General features: G+C 43.9%; 1 protein-coding gene across 2 annotated transcripts in view; it reads left to right on the top strand.

Moving 5' to 3' along the window:
- LOC146198479 (protein 5NUC-like) overlaps positions 1-24,344 on the top strand; it is a 28,709-nt gene extending 4,365 nt beyond the window's left edge. Inside the window, exons 3-10 of one of the 2 annotated variants that reach the window (XM_084593981.1) lie at positions 2,304-2,441; positions 7,307-7,532; positions 15,518-15,703; positions 16,675-16,866; positions 17,732-17,992; positions 18,829-18,984; positions 20,402-20,593; positions 23,905-24,336. In XM_084593981.1, the coding sequence (XP_084450107.1) occupies positions 2,304-2,441; positions 7,307-7,532; positions 15,518-15,703; positions 16,675-16,866; positions 17,732-17,992; positions 18,829-18,984; positions 20,402-20,593; positions 23,905-24,128 (1,575 nt within the window). In that variant the 3' untranslated portion in view covers positions 24,129-24,336. Of the gene's footprint in view, positions 1-2,303; positions 2,442-7,306; positions 7,533-15,517; positions 15,704-16,674; positions 16,867-17,731; positions 17,993-18,828; positions 18,985-20,401; positions 20,594-23,904 lie in introns of both variants that reach the window. The other variant, XM_084593982.1, reaches the window with a different exon arrangement.
- Positions 24,345-24,459: the final 115 nt, after the last annotated feature.

The following is a 24,459-nucleotide window of genomic DNA, read 5'->3' as shown; positions in this document are numbered from 1 at the left end:
TTGCTTCGATCAGTTCGCTCACGGTGACAACTCCGTACATCACTCCCCCTCTTTGTGAAGCCAATGGTACTGTCATCGCACCCATAGGGCAATGCACACCGCGTATTCTCATCGACGACCAGGGGCATCATATTGTATTTGTGGTGATCCCGTCATGCGTTCATGAACTGATTTAAGGCTGGGTCTTCTTATCATTGGCATTTGCCCTCACCTCCGGCCGCAACCGTCTCACCCCCTTTGCGGGCACTGAGCTCGAACCCGATTCTACCTCCTCCCCTATGCGTGTGCTCGCTGCCTTTGACTGCGTTTTCGGACCTGGCTGTGAGCACCTAATCATTGTTACCCTAGATTACGCACTTAATGGCGATGCTTTAGTGATGCCAGCACCACGGTGGGCCTCTAACGGCATAGCACTTGCCTCCTGCCTCACCTTTTCCACCGCAGTTGCGCGGCTGTCGCGACCCCTAACATTCGTTAGGGGTCGCCCCCTGTTCCCCTCAAGTACACCCTGTTCCCCTCACCACACTTTCCTGTGCCTCAGCCCCACCTGATATTCCTTCACCGAGCTCTTCCCCTGCACTCGCGATAACAATCAGCATAATTGACTTCTGAACAGTCGGCAACCTCGCTCGAAGTCCTTTTGAAGCACAAAGACTCTTTTGACGAGTGTGTCTCAGATTTAGGCCAGACTTGTGTCACCCCCTATTGCATAGAGACTGAGGGCTCAACTATCTTTCATTGAGGACCTTATTGTGTTTTCTCATCAGACCGCTAACTCATTAAAGACCAAGTTGCCGAAATATTCGCGTCAAACATCATCAGCCCATCAAGAAGCTCCTGACCCTCTCCTCTTGTTCTTGTCAAGAAAAAGGATAATTCTGTGCGGTTCTGCGTGGATTAGGGCCCTTAACAAGACGACCCGTAAAGATGTTTGCCTGCTGCCTCGCATCGACAACGCATTAGACTGCCTCCAAGAAGCTGAATATTTTTCAAGCCTCGACTTGCGCTCTGGATATTGGCAGATTCCCGTTCATGAATCCAACAAGGATAATACCGCCTTTGTATACCCCCGATGGTGCTTATGAATTTAAAGCGATGCCTTTCGGGATGTACAATAGTCCCGCCACCTTCGAGCGCATGATCGACACCGAGTTTGAGGGAATGAAATGGAAGGCATGCATGTGTTATCTAGACGCTATTATCATCTTTTCGTCGGACTTCGCCCAGCACTAAGTTTTGACATGTCTTGCACAAGCTGGTTTTCAGCGCAACACTAAAAAGTGCCACTTCGCAAGCAAAACTATTCAAGTTCTCGGCCATATCGTTAGCAAGGCGAGCATCCAGCCCGATCCCGACAAAATCGCAGCTGTAAATAATTTTCCTAGGCCCAAACGCCAGAAAGAACACCGCAGATTCCTAGCGTTGGCGTCATACTTCCAACGGGTTTTCGATTGCAGCTTCTTTACACAACCTCTTGAAGTCTGAAGCGCTCTTTTTACGGTCCATTGAGCACCAACAGGACTTCCAATTCTTCAAGCAAGCAAAGTTGTTGGGGCGCTGTAGGAAGAATAAGAAAGAAAATGCACAGACCTGCTACTGGCTCTGTAGCTGAGCCACCTCCGCTGCCTCGTGCAGACAGAAGAGAGAAAGTAGAGAACAGAGAAAAAGAAGAGGGAGAGAAAGACGCGCGCCGCAACAGCCGTCGTCCACCACCTAAGCGGTGGCGGGTGCAATGACGGCCTACAACAGATAAAAATTCGGTGGCTGGCTAGCCCCCGCCGCAAGCGGCGTTGACCTACCAGTTCCAGCCCCGTAGGGCCAGGAATAGCCCCCCCCCCCCCCCCCCCCCCCCCCCCCCCCCCCCCCCCCCCCGCAAGCAAAGCAAGCACTCACTTCAACTCCTATCTTCGAAATTTTTATGAGACGGCGCCCACCATTCTTCATACTGACGTCAATGGGCAAGGCATCGGTGCGGTTCTTTTGCAATGCGACGCCGCATTTGAAGAGTAAGTTGTGGCATACGCTGGCCGTTCTCTCACAGCAGCAAAGCGCAACTACAACATTATGGAGCAATGCCTTACCGTTGTTTGGTCTATTCAATGTCTATTCAAAATGTCTATGTCTATTCACTGCACTTTTCCTAAATATACTCTGCAATAATATGCCTGCAGTAGTAAGGTGAAATGGGGTACACAAAACTATATAGCAGAACCGGTGGCATTATATACTGAGTCACTGGATTGTTGTCTTGTGATTAACTGCTTTTGATCCAGTGCTTTTCCTGCACTTTTCTTTTGTGTCAGGTTAAAGAGCTCAAAAATGAATACCCAGGAGCACTGTTCATGAACGCTGGAGACTTTTTCCAAGGAACGGCATGGTATACTGTGTACAAGCATGTGATTGTATCGGCCGTCATGTCCAAAATGGGATACGATTACGTGGTAAGAAAACTGTTCTTTCGTTACGTTTTAAAACCGGATACGCATGCATGCTGAGGGGAACGGTAACAAATTCGTCAAATTTCGTAGTTTTAGTAGGTTATCGGAAAAAGTTCATGCTAGAATTATTTGCAGCGATAACACGTCACGCTTTTCTTTACGAAATACATATACCCGCAGAGATATGAGCTTCATTTCATGTGATTTTAGCTGCTTGATTAAAATATTTATTATTTTTGCTTGCTAAAAAATGTTTAAATTTTTTCGCTTGTTTCTGCTACTAAACTACAAGACGCTGTATATACGGGGCCAGCAGGGGGCCGCCAAGATAGAATTTTTTTGAATTTCATTTTTCAGGTAGACAGCTAATCTGATCATATCCTATTTCTCGCAGATTATTTTTTTATTGCTGAAGTTAAGAATAATAATAATAAGAACTATCCGCACAATGCCGTGAACAGTGTATTGAAATGGTGTGATGAATAAGGCATGAGTTTGAATAATAGAAAACCTGTGTAGCTTTCGAGAACCTAGGGACAAATACATAAGTATCCGCATGGATTCAGCCTTCAGCGTATGTGTGTTAAGCTGCTTATTTAAATTATTAAATGTATTTCTTTTTTAAACTTAAGTTAGCAAATTTTTGCTTCTTTCTGCTGCTGATCTACACGAAAAACAAACGGCACTATCTATATGTGTGCAGCAAATGGAAAATTATATAAATTTTATTGGTTAGGTAGGCAACCTGTCCGGACCGAAACTATTTTTCCCCAGTGATTGTTTTACTGACGAAGTTAAGGATAATGATGATAACAGCAACCTGAATAATGCTGCGATCAGTGCATTGAAATAGTGTGGTCAATTTGATGCATGGTTTTCAATAATAGAAAATGAGTGTATTTTTCGGGAACCTTGAGACAAATATATCGGTATCAGCAGAGATTCGATCTTCACCATATGTGCTTTCAGCTTCCTAATAAAAATATTCATTATTTTTGCTTGTTAACCTACGTTTGTAAATTTTGTGCTTTTTATGCTGGGCGCCTACTGTCTGTATAGGGCTAGCAACTAACTGCGAAGCGGGAAGTTTGTATGAATTTTATCTTTCGTGTAGATAGCCTATCCGAACATGTCCTATTGTTCGCCAGTGATTGTTTCATTCATGAAGTCAAGAATGATGAGAATAAGAACAGCCTGAACAATGCCGTACACCGTTTTTGAAATGATGTGACTAATAGGACATGGTTCACGATATGTGCTTTCGGCTGCTTAAAAGCGGCCGAGCGCTCTCGAAATGAGTAACTACTGAGCCAGTATTCAGCAGACTGTAACCGAAATATTTTTTTTCCAGGGCGTTTGAAGTGTCTTCTCCCTGTTTTATTTAACATTGATAACTACTATGTTTTGTATGTCATGATCAAAAGTTGCGTTGTTTATCCTATTTTTCGAAGCGTGATATGAGTTAGCACTAGTATAAGGTCAATTGAAAAAGCAAACGCATGTAACCCGTTTCTGCACTTGGAAACAGTCGCTGATAGAGCAATCAATTAACGAGGTTTTTCTTGCACTTATTTACCCGAGAATAAGCGAAATGGTAAACGTGCAACGGCTTCAGGTTCGCATTGTTTCAAGTGTTATATAAGTTTTACATTTTTTCTGACTTCATGAAACATTTCTTACGTATGCATAAGCTCGCTTACTACATTAAAGCTCTTAGGTAGTTCGGATCTCAAGCACTTTCAAAAAATGAGGTATATCAACGGCTTTTTATTTTTTTATCCACTTATTGTGAGCAAGTGTGCACAATAAGAAGAGGATGAAAAGCAGGGAAAGACAGGAAGAAAGTATGATGCGGTGTTGAATTGTATGGTATTATGCCATGGTATGTTATGGAATGGCATTGTAACGTATTGTATTGTATGCAGTGGTATGGTGCGGTATGGTATGGTATGGTATGGTATGGTATGGTATGGTATGGTATGGTATGGTATGGTATGGTATGGTATGGTGTGGTATGGTATGGTATGGTATGGTATGGTATGGTATGGTATGGTATGGTATGGTACGGTATGGTATGGTATGGTATGGTATGGTATGGTATGGTATGGTATGGTGTATGGTATGGGTATGGGTATGGTATGGTGTGGTAATGTATGGTACGATAACGCATGTTATCGTGTAGTGTGGTATGGTATGGCATGGTATGGTATGAGGAGATAAAGCAAAGTGCAAAATCCACTTCGAGGGACTCAAGTGGAAGGAGACCACCGGAAGTCCTTTAACGTGCCCTGACATCGCACAGTACACAGGGCCCTTGCGTTCCGACCCCATCGCAACGCGGACCACGCATTCGTTTCCGGGTTTAGCAGTCGCGCGCCCACTGAGCCACCCTCGCTGGACGGAAAACAGGTCATATGGTCTAGTACGGTAGATGGGGTTTGACTTCCTAACTACACTAACGTGGTGAGTGACGCCGTCGTGGAGGGCTGCGGGGTAATTTCGGCTACCTGAGCTTCTTTAGCTCCAGCAACTCGCCTTCATCATCTAAATACACGAAAGTTTCTGTATTTGATGCACAAGAAATGAGATAGACGCCATTTCCTTAATGTAAAATCCCAAGAATTAAGACCGCTCAGCGATCTTTCAAGCGCATATTTTTACCGTATCCATCATGCGCTCAAATGTCGTCAGGGAGTTGCACAGTCCGAACGACATGACGTTGAATTCAAATAAGCTTTCCGGAGTCACAAAGGCTGTCTTCGGGCGGTCACAGTCGGCCATAGAAACCTGCCTGTAGCGGGACCGCAAATTCAACGACGAAAAGAATTCTGTGCCGTGGAGGTATTCAAAGCCATCGTCAGTCCGCAAAAGCGGGTAAATGTCTCTACGAGTGATCCTATATTTATTTGGCGATAATCGATACAGAAATGATTAGAGCCATCCTTCTCCTTGACCAATAGAACCGGGAAATACCAAGGGCTTGTGGACGGCTGAATAACGCGACGCCTTGGCATTTCGTCGACCTGCTCCTCGATTACCTGAGGCTCTGTGGGGGGAAAACGGTAAGGGTGTTGCTGCAGTGTAGCGTGAGTACCGATGTCTATTGCACAAGCGACAGTCACATTGCGGCCCAAGAGCGTCTGCTGAACTTCGAAGGAAGAGCAGGAAGAGCGAAATAGATCCAGCAGTGTAAGGGTCTGTGGAGTAGGCTCCAGGCGGTCGTCAACAGTTGTTGCGAATACGGATGAAGGGATGGAATCGGAAGCAGAGGAAGGCAGGTTGATTGCGTTAAGAATGAGGTTCACCAGAAGTAGAGGGAAATGTAATTTTGAGATCGGAGCCGACCTGGTCGGTGCGTCCTAAGCAGGCACCAGAAAGCAGGGTGCAATTTAAGAAAAACGGATTACAAATAGTCATTTTGGTAACAGAGTGTCTACTGTGAGTGTAGCAAATGACAGGGGAAGGAAACTGCGGGAAACAGAAAAGTCGGATGGGATAAACAATGAGGCAGAATCGGGTACAAAGTTGCAAGACAATGTGACGATGGCAGAAGAGTGCGGGGACACGTAAGTATCTTTGACAACGCACAGTTCTCCATAGACAGGTGCCACAGCATCCACGCGCACGTCAGGCAAAGTAGAAATTTCAACTTCCTTACGCTTTGACAGGAAGTCCCAACCCAGAATAACGTCGTAGATGTACGACGGCAGTACAACAAGAGAACTGTGCGCAGAGCGTCCTGAATGTAAAAAAGAGCTGTGGACATGGCTAACGGCTTCACTGGGTACAATCTCGCATTACGTAGACAAACATCAGACAGCGGAGTGGTCATTTAACGAAGCGAACGGCAAAGAGGACCAGCAATAACGGAAACCGGGTGGCACCAGTGTCAACAAGGGCTTGCGTAGCAACAGTTTCGACGCACTTTTTACTGTTATCTTTCTAATTTCACACGTACTCGATCACGTACAGTCGCAACATATCCTTTTACGGCCCCGTGCCCGTTGCCTCGGTGTGTACTTCGTTCGACTGCTGAACTCAAGGACACGAGATCGAATCCAGGCCGCGGTGGCCGCTTTTTGATGACAGCGAAAAGCACATCACCTGTGTACTGTGCGATGTCAGTCACGTTAAAACACATCCGGCTCGTAGAAATTTCCAGAGCCCTCCACCACAGCGTCCCCCATATCCAGGGTCACCCCAGAATTTTAAAACTCTCCAAGCCAAACCGAACCATACCATTTTACGTGGTACGTAAAATGGTGCATGTGGACCACAGGAGAAATATATAAAGCGTGTTTTCCTGCATGGAATGCCATGTTTAAAACAAAAGTGTCTTGCATGGCCTAGGGAGGATCTCATCTGGCTCGCAACACGAGGGCGGGGATTTCAAAACCAGGCAGGTTCTAGAAATATTTCCATTAAGCTTAATTTATATACTGCCATACGGCAACCTTAATTTCGCATTAAATGCTATGTTCTAATCATTTTCATTTTCAGGCCTCAGTTGAAACTCGAGCTTCTGGGTGTGTTTGGAATTAAATTCCGGCAAGGTCATGTGGCTGTGACTTGATAATGCAGTCTATGAATCGGTATTGTTCGTTTACGGTCATCAACGCCGACTTTTCTGCGACCCAGAACCCTTAAGCTATCCAGTTAAAAAAAAAAAAAAAAAGGAAGCAGTTATTACTAAGATCTGTACGGACGGTGAAAATGGAAGGAAAGATTGCACGGAGTTATTTTTTCCCCGTTTTCTCGATGTTGCAAAGATTATGTAGAGTGCTCACATTATAACTAACGCAGAAAAGATGCCAATTTGCACCAAGTATGCTGTAAACTGATTTCGAATTTTGTTTTGCTCATTCCAGTGTCTTGGAAACCATGAATTTGACGACGGGCCGGCTGGACTTGCGCCATTTCTCTTGGAAATGAAAAAAGCGAATGTGACAGTTGTAAATACAAATGCCGACTTTTCGAACGAACCGCTTCTAAGAGATATTAGTCTTCCTAAGTCAGTGATAGTCAACGTAACTGGCACACTAATAGGGATCGTCGGAGCAGTGCTTCCAGATACCCGTGTGCTTTCAAAGCCTGGTAAGAACGTCATTCAACAGAGCGAGTCGTTCTATAGGCTCCGAAAATTGTCTAAAATGCCTTGTCACTAGAGATGTTGCACAAGGTTCTGTGAGATGTTGAATGGTGGCCTGGTACGCGAAACAAAAGCAGAGTGGAAAAGGTGAACTCATAGTGATAAAAAAAGCCAACAAACTAGCGAAACATTACAAGATCACTGTAGGCGCTGACGGTGCCACAGTACAAGTGTAGAAATATCATAAATAAGGCACAATTATAATGACTGTCCGAAGTAATGAAACAGCGGGGCTGGGTTGCCTTAAAATAGAGCGGCATTTCTCATAGCCATAGTCGCTTTAGTACGTTAGACCTCGCAAACCAAATCAAATCACAATAATAACGGCTTGATTAACAATAGGAATTCTATGCTCTGTTTAGGGCTGCATCACACCTTTGCCAACAGCCTTCATGGGTGCAAACGTTTCTAATGAATCTACGAGCAACAAGTAACATAAGCGAAATTAGATGAGGCGCTAGTGCGTGTTATTTTCTTATTGAAAGAAAGGAAAAAATACGGTCAGCTTAATATAATCCCGGTAACTTGCCTTAATCTTCAAAACCAAAATGCATATATCGCTAAAATAACATTGAACCCCGCGCACAGCGCATACTGCATTGCGTGAAAGACCAATAATCTCAAATAAAGGTATCCAAAGGTTGTTCGAGCATGCGCTGTAGTTGCATTCATTATTCGCCAGCCTCTAAAGTGCGACAATGGAGCCCTGTTTCTTGCCCCCAAGTAAGGGATTTGGAAGATGGCAGCTTTCTTGGCTAGACGGAAAAGCGGCTAAGCATTGCACGAGCGTGCGCAATGCACGCTCGTGCACTGTGCAGGCTGAATTCGGAGAGCTTCTTTGCTTGAGTAAGGAAGGTGTCCGATTTCGCGTTGTAGTGAAGAACAATGTTTTCCGGATAGTTGGCTGACGTGTCGCCGTACTAGTGGTGGTGAATCATCATTTCTGCATATTTTACGTTTACGCGCGTTATACGGGCCGGGGTGCTTTATTTGTAATTTTGTGTAATATGTTTGGCTATAATTAACAGAACATTTTTCTTGTTTTCTTTTCAACGTCACTGGTAAAGGTACTTGAAAGCTAAGTGATTAAGGCGAATGCTGTGTGAGGGAGAGAATTGGTTTAATTTTTTTCATCTTTGCGTCGTTCACCATGGGTTAGTTTTCTTCTGTAAGTTTTCTATTAATTTGGTGCTGATATTATTCAGGAGGCTAAGGGCTGCAAATTGCGGCAACTCAAGTAGAAGGGACAGTAAGGATTAAGAAAAAAGTGAATAAAGTAAAAGAAGGCTTCAATGAAGGTATTTCACACAGCTTGCAAATCAAACTTTAAAAAGACATTTTCGCTCTCTTCTTACTTTATTTTTACCTTTATTCACTGAAATTAAGCAAGATTAGCGGTTCCATGCAATTCACAACTTTCCCAACATTACAGAAGGAGGCTTGCGCAGGAGTTACTGAACCGGTAGTCTCGCACGACTAGCCTAAAGGTACCGTCCCTCCTGTTCACGATATTGGCACTAAATTGATTCGTAAGCTACAAGATGAAGCTGCCCATGATGTTCCTCATTTAGTTTTTCCTATTTATTTCTACCTCCTCCCCGCCGGTGTGGAGGTAGAACACCAACATCAATCGACGTGTCCAAGGATGCGGGATTGAATTCCGGCCCGGGAGGCCGCTTTTCGCAGGCTGCGAAAGGCTGGGCGCCCGTGGGCTGTGCAATGTCAGGGCAGGTTGAAATTTCCGGAGCCCTCCACTGCGGCATTTCTCATAGCCTTAGTCGCTTTGGGACGTTAAACCCCACGAACCGAACCAAACCTTATTTCTACATCTTGCTTGGCATTGCCGCGTTGGCAGCACAAATAAATGCAAAAATCAGCACTAGGGTGAGCATCATGCATCATCTCGAAAACAGTTCGAAGCGATCACTGGGTAGGCAGTTTTTATTATCGCCTAGTGCGGTGACTGTATGTGGAAAGGAAGTATTCTCCTGTATTGACACGTAATTGCTTGTATGGTAGCCGCTGTGATGGAAAATCGGCATAAGACGTAGCTTATATGTTATAACAGTTGGATGCATTATAACAGATGTGAGAGGAAACACTGTGCATTTAGGAACGTGATTTAGGTAACCTAAGCACAGACGGCAAAAAAGGGAGGCAGGGGGACTTGACTAAACTAGCCGTGAGCGTATGGCGATTCGACACACAGATAAAATGCCTTACGGCGACGTAAAAATCAGGGGAGCCTCTGCAACACCGTATGCCTCGAACGGTTACTCTGATCGGAGAGGGAGGTGCGGCACAAAGCCCAGATTGCGACGCTCCAGCAAAGGGCGAAAGTTAGAGGAGCTTTTTTGCGAACTTTCAGGTACTTCTTTTCTTCTTTGTTGAAGTATTAACAACCGTATTTTTCAGATCCAAAAATGGAACTGCTATTAATCAGTCGGCTCTTTAATTTCGAAAAAAAAAAAAAAAGAGCGGTTGTCCGAGTGCACTATGGCATCTCACGAGGGTAACGAACAGGCGGATGCGGCAGCTACGAGTAGGCCTCATTTACAGCACGGAGTTCGGGTATAAGGGAAACAAGCGTCGAGATAAATAAGATAAAGAAGCTCTTCGCTTGCAGAACCAACAAGCGTAGCTCTTAGTACATCGGGGACTGGGGTCTCTTCCTCTCTGAGCTGCAAACCATGTATCAGATAGTTATTCTGAAACGACAGTATAAGGAAACATTATGATAAGTTACTGAGCACTTCTTTCCGCAGAGAAAAACGTAAAAACAAGAGCAAGAAGCAGTTTCATAAGCAGCTTGGCGAAGATGCCTTGTGTTTAGGTATTGGGACAAACCAGGAAGAAGAAGCGAGCAATAACGCGGGCAGGAACGCGTGCGCTTGGCCCGCCGACATTCATTAAACGTCATCTCTCATCGCCATATTTCATGTTTTGTTTCCTGTTTTCACTATCTTTCCACTTGTAACATTTTGGTGGAGCGTGCCGGGTACGTTCATTCCTTCCCAACCGGGCTCGGAGGTTCGGCGCCCTGCGTCTGCCACCATCGTCGGCAGCGGGCTCATGGCACGCATCGGCTGGCTGTTCCCCAGTCTGCCTGACTCCACCTCACTATTCTCCTTTCCTCGGCTGTCTCCCACCCCGACTACAAGACATGACGAGCTGGAGACCAGACCCCATCGACGCAAGACGCAACCCACGCATAAGGACACGAACACAAGTGACAATGATCGCGAGACTGGGGCTTAATTGACCTGACACGACGACCAAACAACCCTACCGACTCTACATGCCGACAAGTGTGAGCACATCGCCCCACCTATGCCGTGCGATGCCTGTCTGGACCTCGGCTGTCGGATTGTGGCGACCTGTGGCCCGAAAGCTTTTATTGCAATAGCAATACTACGTGAGGTTTCGGCCCGTCGCGTGGTCCCGGAAAGGGCCACGCGACGGGCGAAACTACGAAACAAAGGTACAAATGTGATACCTCTTCTGGGAGTAGCGATTGACGCAGGAACACAAGATCAAAACCGTTCAAAGTCATAAATGTTAATGCCAGAAGCATATTAAATAAAATTGTCGAATTAGAAAGCATAATCATAGAATATGAACCAGACATAGTAGTAGTCACCGAAACATGGCTGCATAGGGATATACTCGACATTGAAGTTACTCCTCCTAGCTATAAAATAGTGAGAAAGGACCGAGAAGACAGAGGTGGGGGAGTTGCATTAATTATCAAGGACAACATAGCATTTTCTGTACTTCCAGATGTAAATGGCGTAGAAGCGCTATGGGTCAAAATAAAACTAGATAAACAAACAGTCTTCATCGGGGGTGTTTACAGGGCCCCAAATGCCCCGGTAGACGTTTTGGTAAATCTGCGAACATTTATGGACTCCTGCCTTCCTCACGATAGTAGGATGCTATTATTGGGAGATTTCAACCTACCCGGCATTGACTGGTGTTCGAAATTACCTGGAACACGAGAAGTGCTTAGTTGTGAGCAGTTACTTGATCTGGCTTTTTGTCATAATTTAGTTCAAGTTGTATCTGATTACACAAGGATATGTACTACAACATCATCTATACTGGATTTGATTTTTGTTTCTGAACGTATACAAACCTCTCTCTGTGAATGTGAGATCTTGGATGGCTTGTCCGATCATAGGATGGTTTTGTTATCCTTAAAGGCATCACCAGATTCCACAGGTACTTTGTCCAAAAAACATTTCTTTAATTTTCATGACCCTGATGATGCTGCTGTGATTGACTGCCTCGATTATTCATATGAAGGTTTTGTGCAGCTGTATGACTCTGATGCTAGTACTGACCAACTATGGGAATTCTTTTCGGAATTAGCAGAGCGGTGCCTAAATCAGTTTGTTCCTAAGAAATTTAAGGGCACCAATAAAACGAGTCCCTGGATAACTAGAGGCATTCTTCATCTCAAACGAAGAATTAAACGTAAACGTAAGGCTTCCTCACACAACCCTAACCCCGAAAATAAACTTTGTATTCGCCGCATGAGCCAGGATTTAAAGAGACTTCTTAAGGAATCAAAAGGCAGATTCTATAATGTGACGCTCACGAAATTTCTTCGCGAGTCACCTGGTAAATTTTGGCGCTATATAAATCCGTCAAAGGTTCTGCACCATGCTGAGACCGAGGAGAACGCCCATAAACGTGCCGAAGATTTTAATTTATATTTTTCATCTGTTTACATACATGATAATGGTGTACTGCCTCCTTTTAATGCTGAAACTGAAAGGCCTCCTATTACTGACTTACAAATTGATGAGCAAGGTGTTCTAAATCTGCTATTACATATTGACATCAAGAAAAGCCAAGGTCCAGATCGTATCCCTAACGAGTTTTTATATAGGTACGCTGAATGGGTATCTAAATACTTGACCAAAATATTTCAGCCTTCTTTTACTAGCGGATGCTTCCCAACTGACTGCAAGCGAGCAAAAAGTTATACCAGTCCATAAAAACGGAAATAATTCTGTTAGCAATTATCGCCCAATCTCGCTCACTAGCACAGTTTCGAAGTTGCTTGAACATATCATATCTAAACACCTGCTCAACTATCTCGACCAGCATGATATCCTGTATTATCGCCAGCATGGCTTCCGAAAGGGACTGTCCACAACTACCTAACTGATAGAAATAGTTCATGACCTCGCAGAAGCGATAAATTCACGTGGTCAAACAGACATTATATACCTTGACTTTGCGAAAGCATTGGATAAAGTTTCACGCCAAAAATTGTTATATAAGGTTAATGCGGTCATTAAAAATCAAGCACTCACACAGTGGTTTTCCGCGTATATATCCTCTCGAGAACAGTATGTATTTGCTAGAGGTTGTGAATCTAGCATTCTTCCTGTTGCTTCTGGTGTGCCGCAGGGTACCGTTTTAGGCCCACTCCTCTTTCTCATCTTCATTAATGATTTGCAAAGTAGCATTGATGTTCCAATAAGACTGTTTGCTGACGACTGCGTGATGTACAGTAGCGTAAATACGATTGATGATCAGATTAAATTAAATTTAAACCTACAAAGAATAGTCAATTGGTGTAACGACTGGCAGATAGAGTTAAACTTAAAAAAAGTCTGTGTTCATGTCAGTAACTAGGAAAAAGAATGTTCTTAATTTCAATTATCAAATAAATGGTTACATGCTCGAAAGAGTTGATCAGTATAAATACCTAGGCTTAACTTTTACATCAGACCTACGATGGAATACCCACATTGAAAATGTCATCTCCAAAGCTTTTAAAACACTATGGTACCTGCGGCGCACAATGCACAGTGCTACCCCGGATGTAAAGTGCCTGGCTTACAAAACCCTAGTCAGACCAATTATCGAATATGCCAAAGTAGTATGGGATCCTCACACAGCAACTAACATTCACAAGCTAGATAGGATTCAGCGGCTCGCTGTAAGGTTTATATATAATAAATACCGCCGTAACCATTCTTCAACAGACCTCTGCCAACAAGCCCAACTACCAATGTTAGAAAGCAGAACCAGGTATGAAAGGCTAAAAACTCTTTACCTCATTATCAATAATTATCTAAAAATTAATAAATCAGACTACTTTGAGATCAAAACTAATGAGACATCAATGCATCGTCATAGTAGGTTCATTTCATTGCCGGCTATAAAAAATAATTGCTTCAAGTTTAGTTATTTTCCGCGAACTTGTAAGGACTGGAACTCTCTTCCAGATTCTGCTGTTCGATCATCATCATTATCTGAATTTGTACGCCATTTAGAAAATTTCATCTATGGCACTACCACAGGGTGATTAGGTTCTATTGCTGTTGTGTAGGATGGCTGTTGTTCCGATTTCTGTGTAATTCATTTTTGTTTTGTTTGTGTGTGCATTCAGAGACAATTTTTGATTGATTATTTATTTTCATCGTGTTCTATATTGCTCATTTTTTCGTTTTGTATTTTCCACTCCTGTTACAGCCCCTTATGGTGGCTGACAGTATTAATAAATGAAATGAATGAATGAATGAACGACGAAGAAAACGAAGACGCAAAAGAAGAGAAAGAAGAAAACGAAGAAGAAGCGAAGAAGAAGACGAAGCAGAAGGTGAAGAAGAAGAAGACAACAAAGAAGACGAATAACGCTCGGTCACCCGCAGCTAATGCTTTCGCTCTATATTCGGTTCAGCAGCATTGAGCCCTTTTCATTTATATGTGGGCTGGTAGTCTACGCTCTCGCGTCATACAGGATGAGCTTAAGTGTCCCCAATAATGTAGCACCTTACACTGATAGGGCGTGATAGGGGGAAAATGTAGCAGGAAAAAGAAGCTTCCGCCGTTGTTATCGCAATTCAATTAGAGTTAACCAGAGTTACTCCACAACTAATTTTTGGGTCAGGCTTCATCCGGGGACCACCTTTCAGACACCGAAATAGCTACTGCTTTATGATCAAGAGAAAGGCGTTGATTCCAAAAGGAAATAGCGACGAATGCTGTTTAATACTGTTGGATTCGTCCTCCGACAAGCATGTTAATTTGGGACATCACTTTTCACGCTTGTAGCGAGAGCTATATTGGCCATAGTCTCGCCATTGCACCGTGCCTGCCTGTGCCTGTCCGAAGAGCGAAGAAGGAAGAGGAGGAAGATGAAAAGGAGGAGGAGGAAGAGGAAGAAGAAGAAGAAACAGTGGGTGGCAGTAGCTGGCAGCTAACATGGCCGAGTACTAACTGGACGTAGGGCTTCCTGACATTACGTTTGGCAGGAGCTGCCAACTCGGGCCCCTCCTTTCATATCGGAGGGTGATATTACAATCAGCCTGCCAACGTTATCCCTAGGCCACGCAGGCACGTTCATACGACTCGGTTAAAGCGGGGCTTTATATGTTGGCTGATAGGTTATGCTATCGCGTCATCTCTAAGGTGGGAGGGAAAACAAAGAAAGAGATGTCGTAGTGGGGGCTTCAGACCACCGCGCGATTGAGGTTTTCGCCTCATCGCACTTTAAGGGTCAAAAGAGCCCCTATGGCATAAAGCTGAAACCATAGAGTAAACTACTATGTGCAAAAGCCATGTATTTACCTTCAAGCCGAACCTAAGCTTAGCCATGCAGTTAGCTCTCGCGTAACTCCAGGTTTAACCACAAGCTAAACCACAGACAACTATTTCTAGTTACCAGTAATTACCTACAAGCTTACAGAGCTTAGTGCTATCTATTTGGATATTTAGATTCCTCGTCACTGAGCAACGAGAAGAGGCTGACTTTAGCACATGTACGCCTGAGGGAGGTCCCCGAGCTCTCATATATTAGTTTCATTAACAGTTTAAATCAAGCAAGTACACCTCATTGCCGTTTTTCAGGGATTTTCTGTGATGAATATTTTCGCTAACAGTTTTTAACTCGGACTTCTGCTTCTTACAGGTCTAGTGGTGTTTCGCGACGACCTGGCGAGCATTAAAGAAGAAGCAACAAAGCTCGAGACGGAAGGCGTGAAAATCATCATAGCAATCACCCACTCTGGATATCCGAGAGACCTCGAAATCGTGAAAAACGTACCACAAGTGGATCTCCTCGTTGGTGGACACACGAACACATTTCTGTATAACGGTAACGACGCTTCAGCCTTTAATTCGCATCTTTTTCTCCTTTGACCCTACACAAAGCAAAACCATTTATTGATTTCAAGATTACATATTCTTCGCTTTGTTATGCAGACGAGTTGTAGGCGCTGCTGCTGGGGGTGAAAGCAATGTCAATTATAGATCTGGATGATGTCCCTCATTCTACAGAATAATATCATTAATTATTTGAGGCGTTTTATTAGGAGAGCAGACATCCTGCTGCCAAAAAAAGGCCACTGGATCCTTTTTACAGAGCGTCAGAACTCAGCCCACCCTGATTAACACTAAAACCCGATTGCTTCTTGAGCCACCAAAGGGATGCAACATTCTTCTTTGCGACCGCCTACGTACGCCGGAACTTACGAAACAAAAATTACCTATTTCAAGTTGCCACCTTTTGCTTATTGTACAAGGAAAAGAGAAATAAGTTTCCCTTTTATGGCATTCATTATTATTATTATTATTATTATTATTATTATTATTATTATTATTATTATTATTATTATTATTATTATTATTATTATTATTATTATTATTATTATTATTATTATTATTATTATTATTATTATTATTCATGCGGTGTTTAGTAAACGTGTGAAACTTCTTACAATCTCTTTTTAGTGCTTATTTATGACAAATTATGCCCCATTCATGGAGTAATCGCATGCCGTTGTAGTTTACAGGTCAGCTGCAAGATGTAAGAGGCTGGAGCCCAAAAGAAGCTTTATTGGCATTTAATTTTGCTTCACAATAATCTGACTTCAGGACAAAATATGGAATGATAAATAAAAAGGAAATGAATTTCTTACTAAGCGGCCCATAATACCGTGAACCTTGTTGCTTTAAGCCCTTAATATTCGTGGCAGCTATCTTCATCAGAATTTAGACTGTTTTCTTTTGAGCGGATAGCCATAGTCTAACGGCGCCTTCACGCTCGAACTTGAAATTTCAATCCAGGCAATATCTCTGAAAATAAAAAAGAAGGAGACTACCCCACCGTCGTCAATAGGAGTGGCAGCGTTGGTCTAGTCGTGCAAGACTACTGGTTCGGAAAGTACCTGGGCTTTTTGCAAGTCTCCTTCGACAAGGATGGGAATGTTACGAACTGGACAGGAAACCCAATTCTGCTAAACAGCTCGGTGGAAGAAGGTAAGAAAAGGGAACATTGTTTTTATTAGCCCCTTTTTTAGTAGATAATTGCCGCCATTACGTTTTTAGCATAGTCACAGCTTTGGCTGTACTATTCATAATGACGGCACGCTAGCGACATTAATTAGGCGTATGTTTTTGTCTTTCTTTCACCTTTTACTTCTTTTTTCTTTTTTGTTGTTCTCATCAAAAGCGAAAATTTGTTAACTGGTCATAAAGAGGCCATGTAATTAAATATATGAAAAGAATGAGGAGTGATACTGCCTTGAAGGAGTACAGAAAAGTTTTGAATTAAAACAACTTAATGTAGGTTCACTGGTCGTGTGCATCAGAGATAAAGCAAGCAGAGGTCGCTGGTGCGGAGAATATAACTGCATGTGCCCGATGATGAAAAGCGCTTCCCCGGTAGTTTGCATGCAGCTTTTGAATAAATAAATAAATGAAAATGTAACCAATTAAAGCTTACGCTTATTATTTTCTTTAGTTAATCAGTTATGAACTCTCGTTGTTCCGGTGTTCAGTTAACAAACTATAATTATTGAAACGTTCCAATTTTATGCTACGTAGACCACACTTTAATTATGCTTTCTAAACACCCCAATGTAACGTGCCACAATTTTAATTGTTCCTTGCGATCATACTTGAGCTCTATGTTACTTTTCTTTCCACCGCGGAGTTTTCTTACCTGTATATAAAAATTATGGTACTTCATTTCTCAATCAGAAGAAATCAACCATAGACCTCAAACGAAGTAGTGAGAGGTGGCTTTGTGTTTTGCAACAGATCTGTAGTGAGAGGGATCTAGTTGTATCGCACAAACAAGCTCACTTCATTAATTGTGCGACGCCCTGAAATTTTCATGTAGACCCTGAGATGCTGAACATCATCGAATGCTACAAGGAGAATGTGACGCGTGCGTTCGAGGAAGTGGTCGGCTACACCAAGGTGCTGCTGGAGCAGGAGGGAAACATCTGCCGCCTGCGTGAGTGCAACCTGGGAAACCTGGTAGCGGACGCCTACTTCGCCCACTACGCCGACCAGGAGAGCAGTGACCCCGAGCTCTGGTCTGCTGTCAACGGTGCACTGCTGAACGGCGGCTCTATCCGGGCTCCGATACTGCAGAACAGTAAGCCCCTTGTACGCTGCTAACTATCACTTCCACTGGAACGTCATTATTATCATCATCAGCTTGACTATACCCACTGCAGGACGAAGGCCTCTCCCATAGTTCTCCAATTAACCCAGTCCACTGGAAAGTACCGAACTACGAACTCTTCGTGGCATCCGCTGAAACCTTTTCTCCTTTCGCTCTCTTAATTCTGTTTTCTAGACATATAAGAAACAGCACATACTATTGCTTATTTTGATATTTATTTATTTGCTTATACCGCAGCCTCCAGTGGGACTGTTGAAGGAGTGGGGTTAAACAAACAGCACACACACTAACACGGCAAGGTGCAATACAAACGATAACTTAGCAGGGTTAAACAAACAGCACACACACTAACACGGCAAGGTGCAATACAAACGATAACTTAGCAGCAAATGAAGCACGTTTGATATGCCAGAGATACTGTAGAGTCAAACAAATTACTATTCGGAAAGAAAGTGCAGAAAAAAAAAAACAAGTTGAAAGCAAACAAGAAGACATTACGGGCGCTAACTCTTGACTAATACTTAAATGTAGCGTGCATAAAAAACGTCAGCATAAGGACGGTGCTCTTAGGGTTTCCTTGTTCGCTCTTGACTTCGCTTTTCTTTTGTTAGCTTCTAGGTACTGAAGTCACCGGTTTAAATTTAATCGCCCCAAAGCGAAATTAATGAACACTAATTGTATGTATGTCGCTTTTGCTGGGCTCAGGAGGTTCTACAGAATGCGTAATTTTTTGGTAACCAAGTGTATACTTTGCTGACGATATGTCTTAAGTTTTCTTTCCTATTTTCGCTTCCCGAACAACCCAGCCAACATAACGATGGGCCACATACTGACTACGATGCCGTTCGGGCAGTCTGTCGTCATCATGACGCTCAACGGCACCGAACTGAGGGCCATGTTTGAGCACTCTGTAAAAGAGTACAGCTACGAAGAGAAGAAAGGTCAATTTCTGCAAGTTTCGGGTAAGTTATGGCTGCACATGAACATGATAAAATTTTATATGCAGACATGCTCAGGCACAGTGTCCAGAAGCAGGGTGCGAGGACATTTTGGTCAGTGTATGGCGTTTTCTACGTACCTACCGCCGAAAAAGAAAGAAGACAAAATTCTGGAATATGGATAGGAATGCACGATCGCCTCCGCCTGAATCTGAACGCGCCGTCCTCCTTCCTTTTCCCGTGAAACTGCATAACGAGGCGGTGCGCGCAGAGAGATAGCTCTGGACAAATCGGGAACACTCCGGAGACCCAAGTGCAGCTTCGTACGAGAGATTGAGGCTGATCTAAGCGCTCCTCTAATACCTGGAGGTTTTCCGCCTGGTTATTTAACAGCCCGTTGCGTTATAAAGGTGGTTGTGGTTCAGGCCTCATTCAAGGAAGTATAGACAGGCCGTTGCTTATGGAAAAGCCGTGAAGAGCGAGCGGTGGGTTCGAGCGGTGTGTAGTGCGCCATCTCGCGCACTTCATATTTGGTTGCTGACATTGAAGTCGTATAAGTTTCTTAATTTATTGTAAATGTTTCCGTATATTTGTTTTGGTGTTTATAAAGGAGAGTTACTTTATTTCGACGTGTGCCATATCGCCCATCGCCTTCGCATCTACTGCACGTTCCCGCCAAATCTGCTTGCATCTCAAAGGGACAAATCGAAAAACCCGAACATTCTCCATGGCTACACGAACGGTTGGGGAGAACACGATCGCATGCCATTTTTTTTTTAATACTTTTTATGATATGTGTAATGAAAAACAAGCGACGATGTACACCTCAGTAGTGATTCAAAACACTAGTATTCGGCTGGCTTACGCATTGTCGTGTAATTACGGCTGGTCATCAGCCATTCAAGCAGCGTATGTCGTGCAGTGGCGCTAGCCGGAAGGGTTTTATTGCAGTTTGCTTTGATTCCTGATCCCTGGCATCCGCAGCTAACCAGATCTGCACATTAAATTAACGCAGCAGTATGGCAACAGAGAAAAGGTACAAGTTTTGTAACAAATCTTTTTGCTAAACATGAATCGTGATCCGAGCTCGAATCAGGGACTACTATCTGCTCAGTTTAGTTGTTACATCAGGTGTTACCAGTCGTTACACTTTCTATCAATTGAGTTTCGCTTCAGGCATCGACTTCTTTAAAAACCGCGTAAATTTGCCGAGAAAGTCGAGTCGGCTTGCAGAGGCAGTTTAACGGTTGTGCTAGGAGGAGTACTGGTGACCCTTCCAAAAAATGTGTCTAGCAGTCGAAAGCATCGTTCTTCGAGGTCATGTACCTTGCGTGTCAGCTGAAAACTGTCTGTGATTAATGCACACCAATATATCTGACCAGATTGTTGTGTGGTTGATATTTTCTGCTGTATATTTAACAGTCTTCATTTGGCGTTGCAGGCATTAAAGTGACCTACAACTTGAGCTTGCCTGCCGGCTGTCGCGTTGTGTCACTGCAAGTACTCTGCAGAAGATGTAATGTACCGCGCTACGAAGACGTCAAGGACGGCAATACTTACAGAATAGCTGCCACTGACTACGTCACAAGAGGAGGAGATGGCTACGGGAAAGCGACCAATGCCACAAGCGGAGGTAAACTCTAACTCGCCAACATTTATCGACGCAGACAACGGCGTCATAATTAACGCGTGTTAGCCCGAAAATAACATGTGTGTATAACGACCCCTGGGCAGCACTTGGAAGTTGGTCGGTGTCGTAAAGGCTGTTGCTCACTTGATTGTCTCTACCTTCCTGCGAAAAAAAAAAAAAAAAAAAGAAAGAAAACTGGACAAGTGTGTTTTTATTGTGCTCAGAAGTACACTCACAGGATCATCAAAACCGAGTATCGGAATTCGGTGTGCTGTCACTCTGATTGACTAAGCTGTTTCGTAGCGTCATTATGCAAATGTTATTGCCGTAGCAACCACTGGGGCACTAGCGGCTCCCGTTGGAAGCTCACAGCCTCAAAAAATTCACGAACGTGCATCTGGAAGGTTGTAGTTGGCATGGGTTGTGTGACGTCACGGGATCAGATGACATGATCGAGTTAGAACGAGTTGCTAGCCCTGGCAGCTCCTTTCACATGAATGCGTGAGATGAGAATCAAATACCGTCGACCATTTTGTGTCATCGTTCTTACTGGATACAAGCTGTTTCATGACGTCACAACCACATGCGTGGGCAATTCAAACTAAGGCCGGTATAGCTTAACATATACGACTGGCCAGTCACTGACTAGGCCGGTAGTTTGTACTGCCTGGATTTGACGACTAATTTACCAGTTGACTTTAACCTCAATTATGAGCCGAACAAATACTTCTCTCCGCACTGCCATTAGCTTAACCGCGTTAAGCTTCTCCCATTTGTTTTAGTTTTTTTTTTGTTTTTTGTTTTTTTTTTTGTTTTTTACAGAAAATGTTCCGCCAGTAGGATCGGCCCTTTTAAATGCCATTGCTTCGTTTACATCTGAATGTCAACAGTTCAGTACCAGCTATTGTTCTCGCGCTTAGGGGTCACTAGCCATTCGAACGTTCGAACCAACTTTCTGTCATAGCACCTCGCTGTTGTCGTTTGCCTCTGCCAACTACCAAGTTATCTGTCTTCTTTTTTATTTTTGAATGACACTGACGCAGCTGATCGAAGAGCAAAGATCATGTCTGATTCACAGTCTGCATGCAGAAACTACCGAAAGGGAAGAATTTCCAGCATAGTACTTAAAATCCTCCGTCGCACCACAGCTCACCTCCTCCCAGACACCTACATTATATGAACTCCGGGACACCCACTTGAAAGGGAACGGGGCCGCCAAGCCCGAGGATATGCTAACCGGGCACCACTTCCAGAGGGATTTCGGAGAACACAGGATGTACCCAAGAAATGTACTGACATCCTCCTGCATTACAGACTTGATCGAAGAGAATATTCCCCACCCCAAATGAAATTAACCAGAGAAGTAATCACCCTCCGAAAAATCCAAACCAACAGCTACGTCCACGGCACCTACACAGGATCTTGCCCACCATCTACAAATATGAATGCGCATTTTGTAACGTACCAAACACCCTACAACATATGGTGCGGGAATGCAAGGGACCACATGGTACCATAACCACCAAGGACTTAACCGAAGAGCAGTGGGAGACTCAGCTGTCAAGCCCCAGCCTGGATGATCAGCGTAGTCTGGTCGACCGGACTCGGGAGATGGCTCGGGTCCACGGCTTCCTGGACTGAGGAGGCTGCCCACCTAGGGCGAATATTTCACGCCTGCTCTGAATAAACGTCTCTCTCTCCTTTTTTTCTTCCTCTCCTTCTTGTTCATTTTCTTCTTTTACTTCTTTTACTTCTTTTTCTTCTTCGTCGTCTTCCACGGTGCCACGCCGACGGCTTGAAAACCTACCGCAGTGTAGCTTTCGCTACAAAAGAGCAATGCAGTTAGACTCTCGGCAACGCTTAAATAAATATAGTTTTCCACCTCTTCCTTCCTGTGAGGCTCACACAGAAAAATTGCATAAATGTGAGATAAATGTCGCAATCAGGAAAGTGAGTGCAAACTACACTCGGCTGGTTTAAGCAGTCCTTTATCCGCTTCAGTGCGATGCTACAGGCAGCATACCATTTTTGTTTGCCACTTTTCTTAATTTGAGTTGAAACCAGAGGCCTAAATCAATTAAACCCCTGCTTTGGGAAGAAATTATTCGAAAAAATACCCATAGCAGCATGCATATATCTTCTCTTATGCTAAAGGTGCCCCGGGATAGGCTGGTGCATGGTATTTTCATCTATAAATAATACGCTGAGAAGTTTTTGAGAACACGAGGCCGTATGTATGCGTGCCGCGCGTACGTTCATTGCTACACGATGGTGGCACAGAGTTCATGTGACAACAGGTGCTGCACTATCTCGCGAAAGTCTGGCAGCGTTAGGGGTAGCGCACTGTAAAATTTTGGATACATTTCGTCTTAAGAGGACAACACGGCAGCGGTGTGCTGTGGATCCACAGATGAAAGCATGTAAGCCGATAAAGACAACGATATGCAACGCAAAGCGCGAGAGAGTGTCGCCTAACCTCGAGCGATGATCGGTTCCGACTATTATGTACAAGAATATTATATAGCACACTGTGGTTCCGGTGAGAGCATAGGTCTGTTCACGTCTCCACGCGTTCGGAACCAAGTCAGGCTTGGCGCTGTGCAGTCATGTTTGTATCATTTCTTTCTGCTAGTCAGCTGGACTCAGACAAAAGCACAAACAACGCCTGAAGTCAGACTGTGATCCGTAGTGTAAACTCACTGAAACCTGTCCTCCGGTGGAGTGGACAGTAATAGAACGGTGCCTCGGTAATTCTACAAACGCTATTCAGTCGTGCGAGCTGTTATATATGTGCGAATAGTTCTGGAGTTCCGGGATTTGAGTGGCTGACACCGGTTGCCAATCCTCAACCTAATCTGTTTTGCTGAGAGACGCTCTCATATAGCGTCGCAGCTCATGCTCATCAAGATCATGCCATGCCGCTTTGCAGAAAGCCGGAAAATAATCTTGCTGCAGCAACGTAGCTTAACGCACACGGAGGAGGAGACAAGATTTGGTATAAAACAAGTGACCGAGCAGCGTCCTGTTTTCTTTCTTGCTGGCTTGTGTTCCCATGCACTGATTTCGTACTCGCCAAGAGTATTTTTTTTATTATTATTGTTGATATGCAGCTGAGATAACCTTTACGCTCTTCCGAATGGGAGTAAGCAGCCGAGTGAACGTGTCTGTACAGCGCTGCAGATTAAAGATAGGTATGGAAATCGATCCCACATTCGCTACCTGTTGATCATGGGTCGTTTAGTGCGAACGACCCGCCGCATGTAAAGCATTTGTCACGGCTAGGGAATTTACATTCTCTTGTATTACTCTTTCAGGTCCGGCCGATTACGCAGTTCTCGTGGATTATATCAGGAAAATGACGCCTATCAAAGCCGCCATCGAAGGTCGCATAACAGTCCTGAATGGAACGGAAAGCGTGAAAATTCCTAATGACCCAGTCACAGATCCTTCGTATAAGGAGACAGTTACGCTATCCGCCAGGATGCTCTCATACTACATGGAACTTCGAAAATATGCGCAAGGCATCTTTCGTGGTTAACGACTTGTATGAACGTTTTAGCGGATTTCGAACTATCGAGGCTCAAACAGCATGAACGTCCAGCTGGGCCGCTTCAACAATAAACTAGCTGATTTCTGGTCACCTTTTTCTTGAAATTAACTGGTTAATTTTCTTGAAATTAACTGGTTAATTTTCTTGAAATTAACTGGTTAATTTTCTTGAAATTAACTGCTTAAAAAAGCTGCCCAAGGGAAGCGTTTTTTTACGATTCCTCCATCTGTAGTTTTAGATGGAAAATAAACTTTGACTTAATAGTTGAAAAGTAGAAAAATAACGTGTTTTATGTTTCAAAACGCCTAGTAGCTTCTTT

The sequence above is a fragment of the Amblyomma maculatum genome, chromosome 2, assembly GCF_055883805.1.
Source record: "Amblyomma maculatum isolate TAMU_Amacu chromosome 2, ASM5588380v1, whole genome shotgun sequence".
NCBI classification, from domain to species: Eukaryota; Metazoa; Arthropoda; class Arachnida; order Ixodida; family Ixodidae; genus Amblyomma; species Amblyomma maculatum.
Note: the sequence above shows the minus strand (reverse complement) of the source record. Positions and strands in the feature narration are given on the sequence as shown.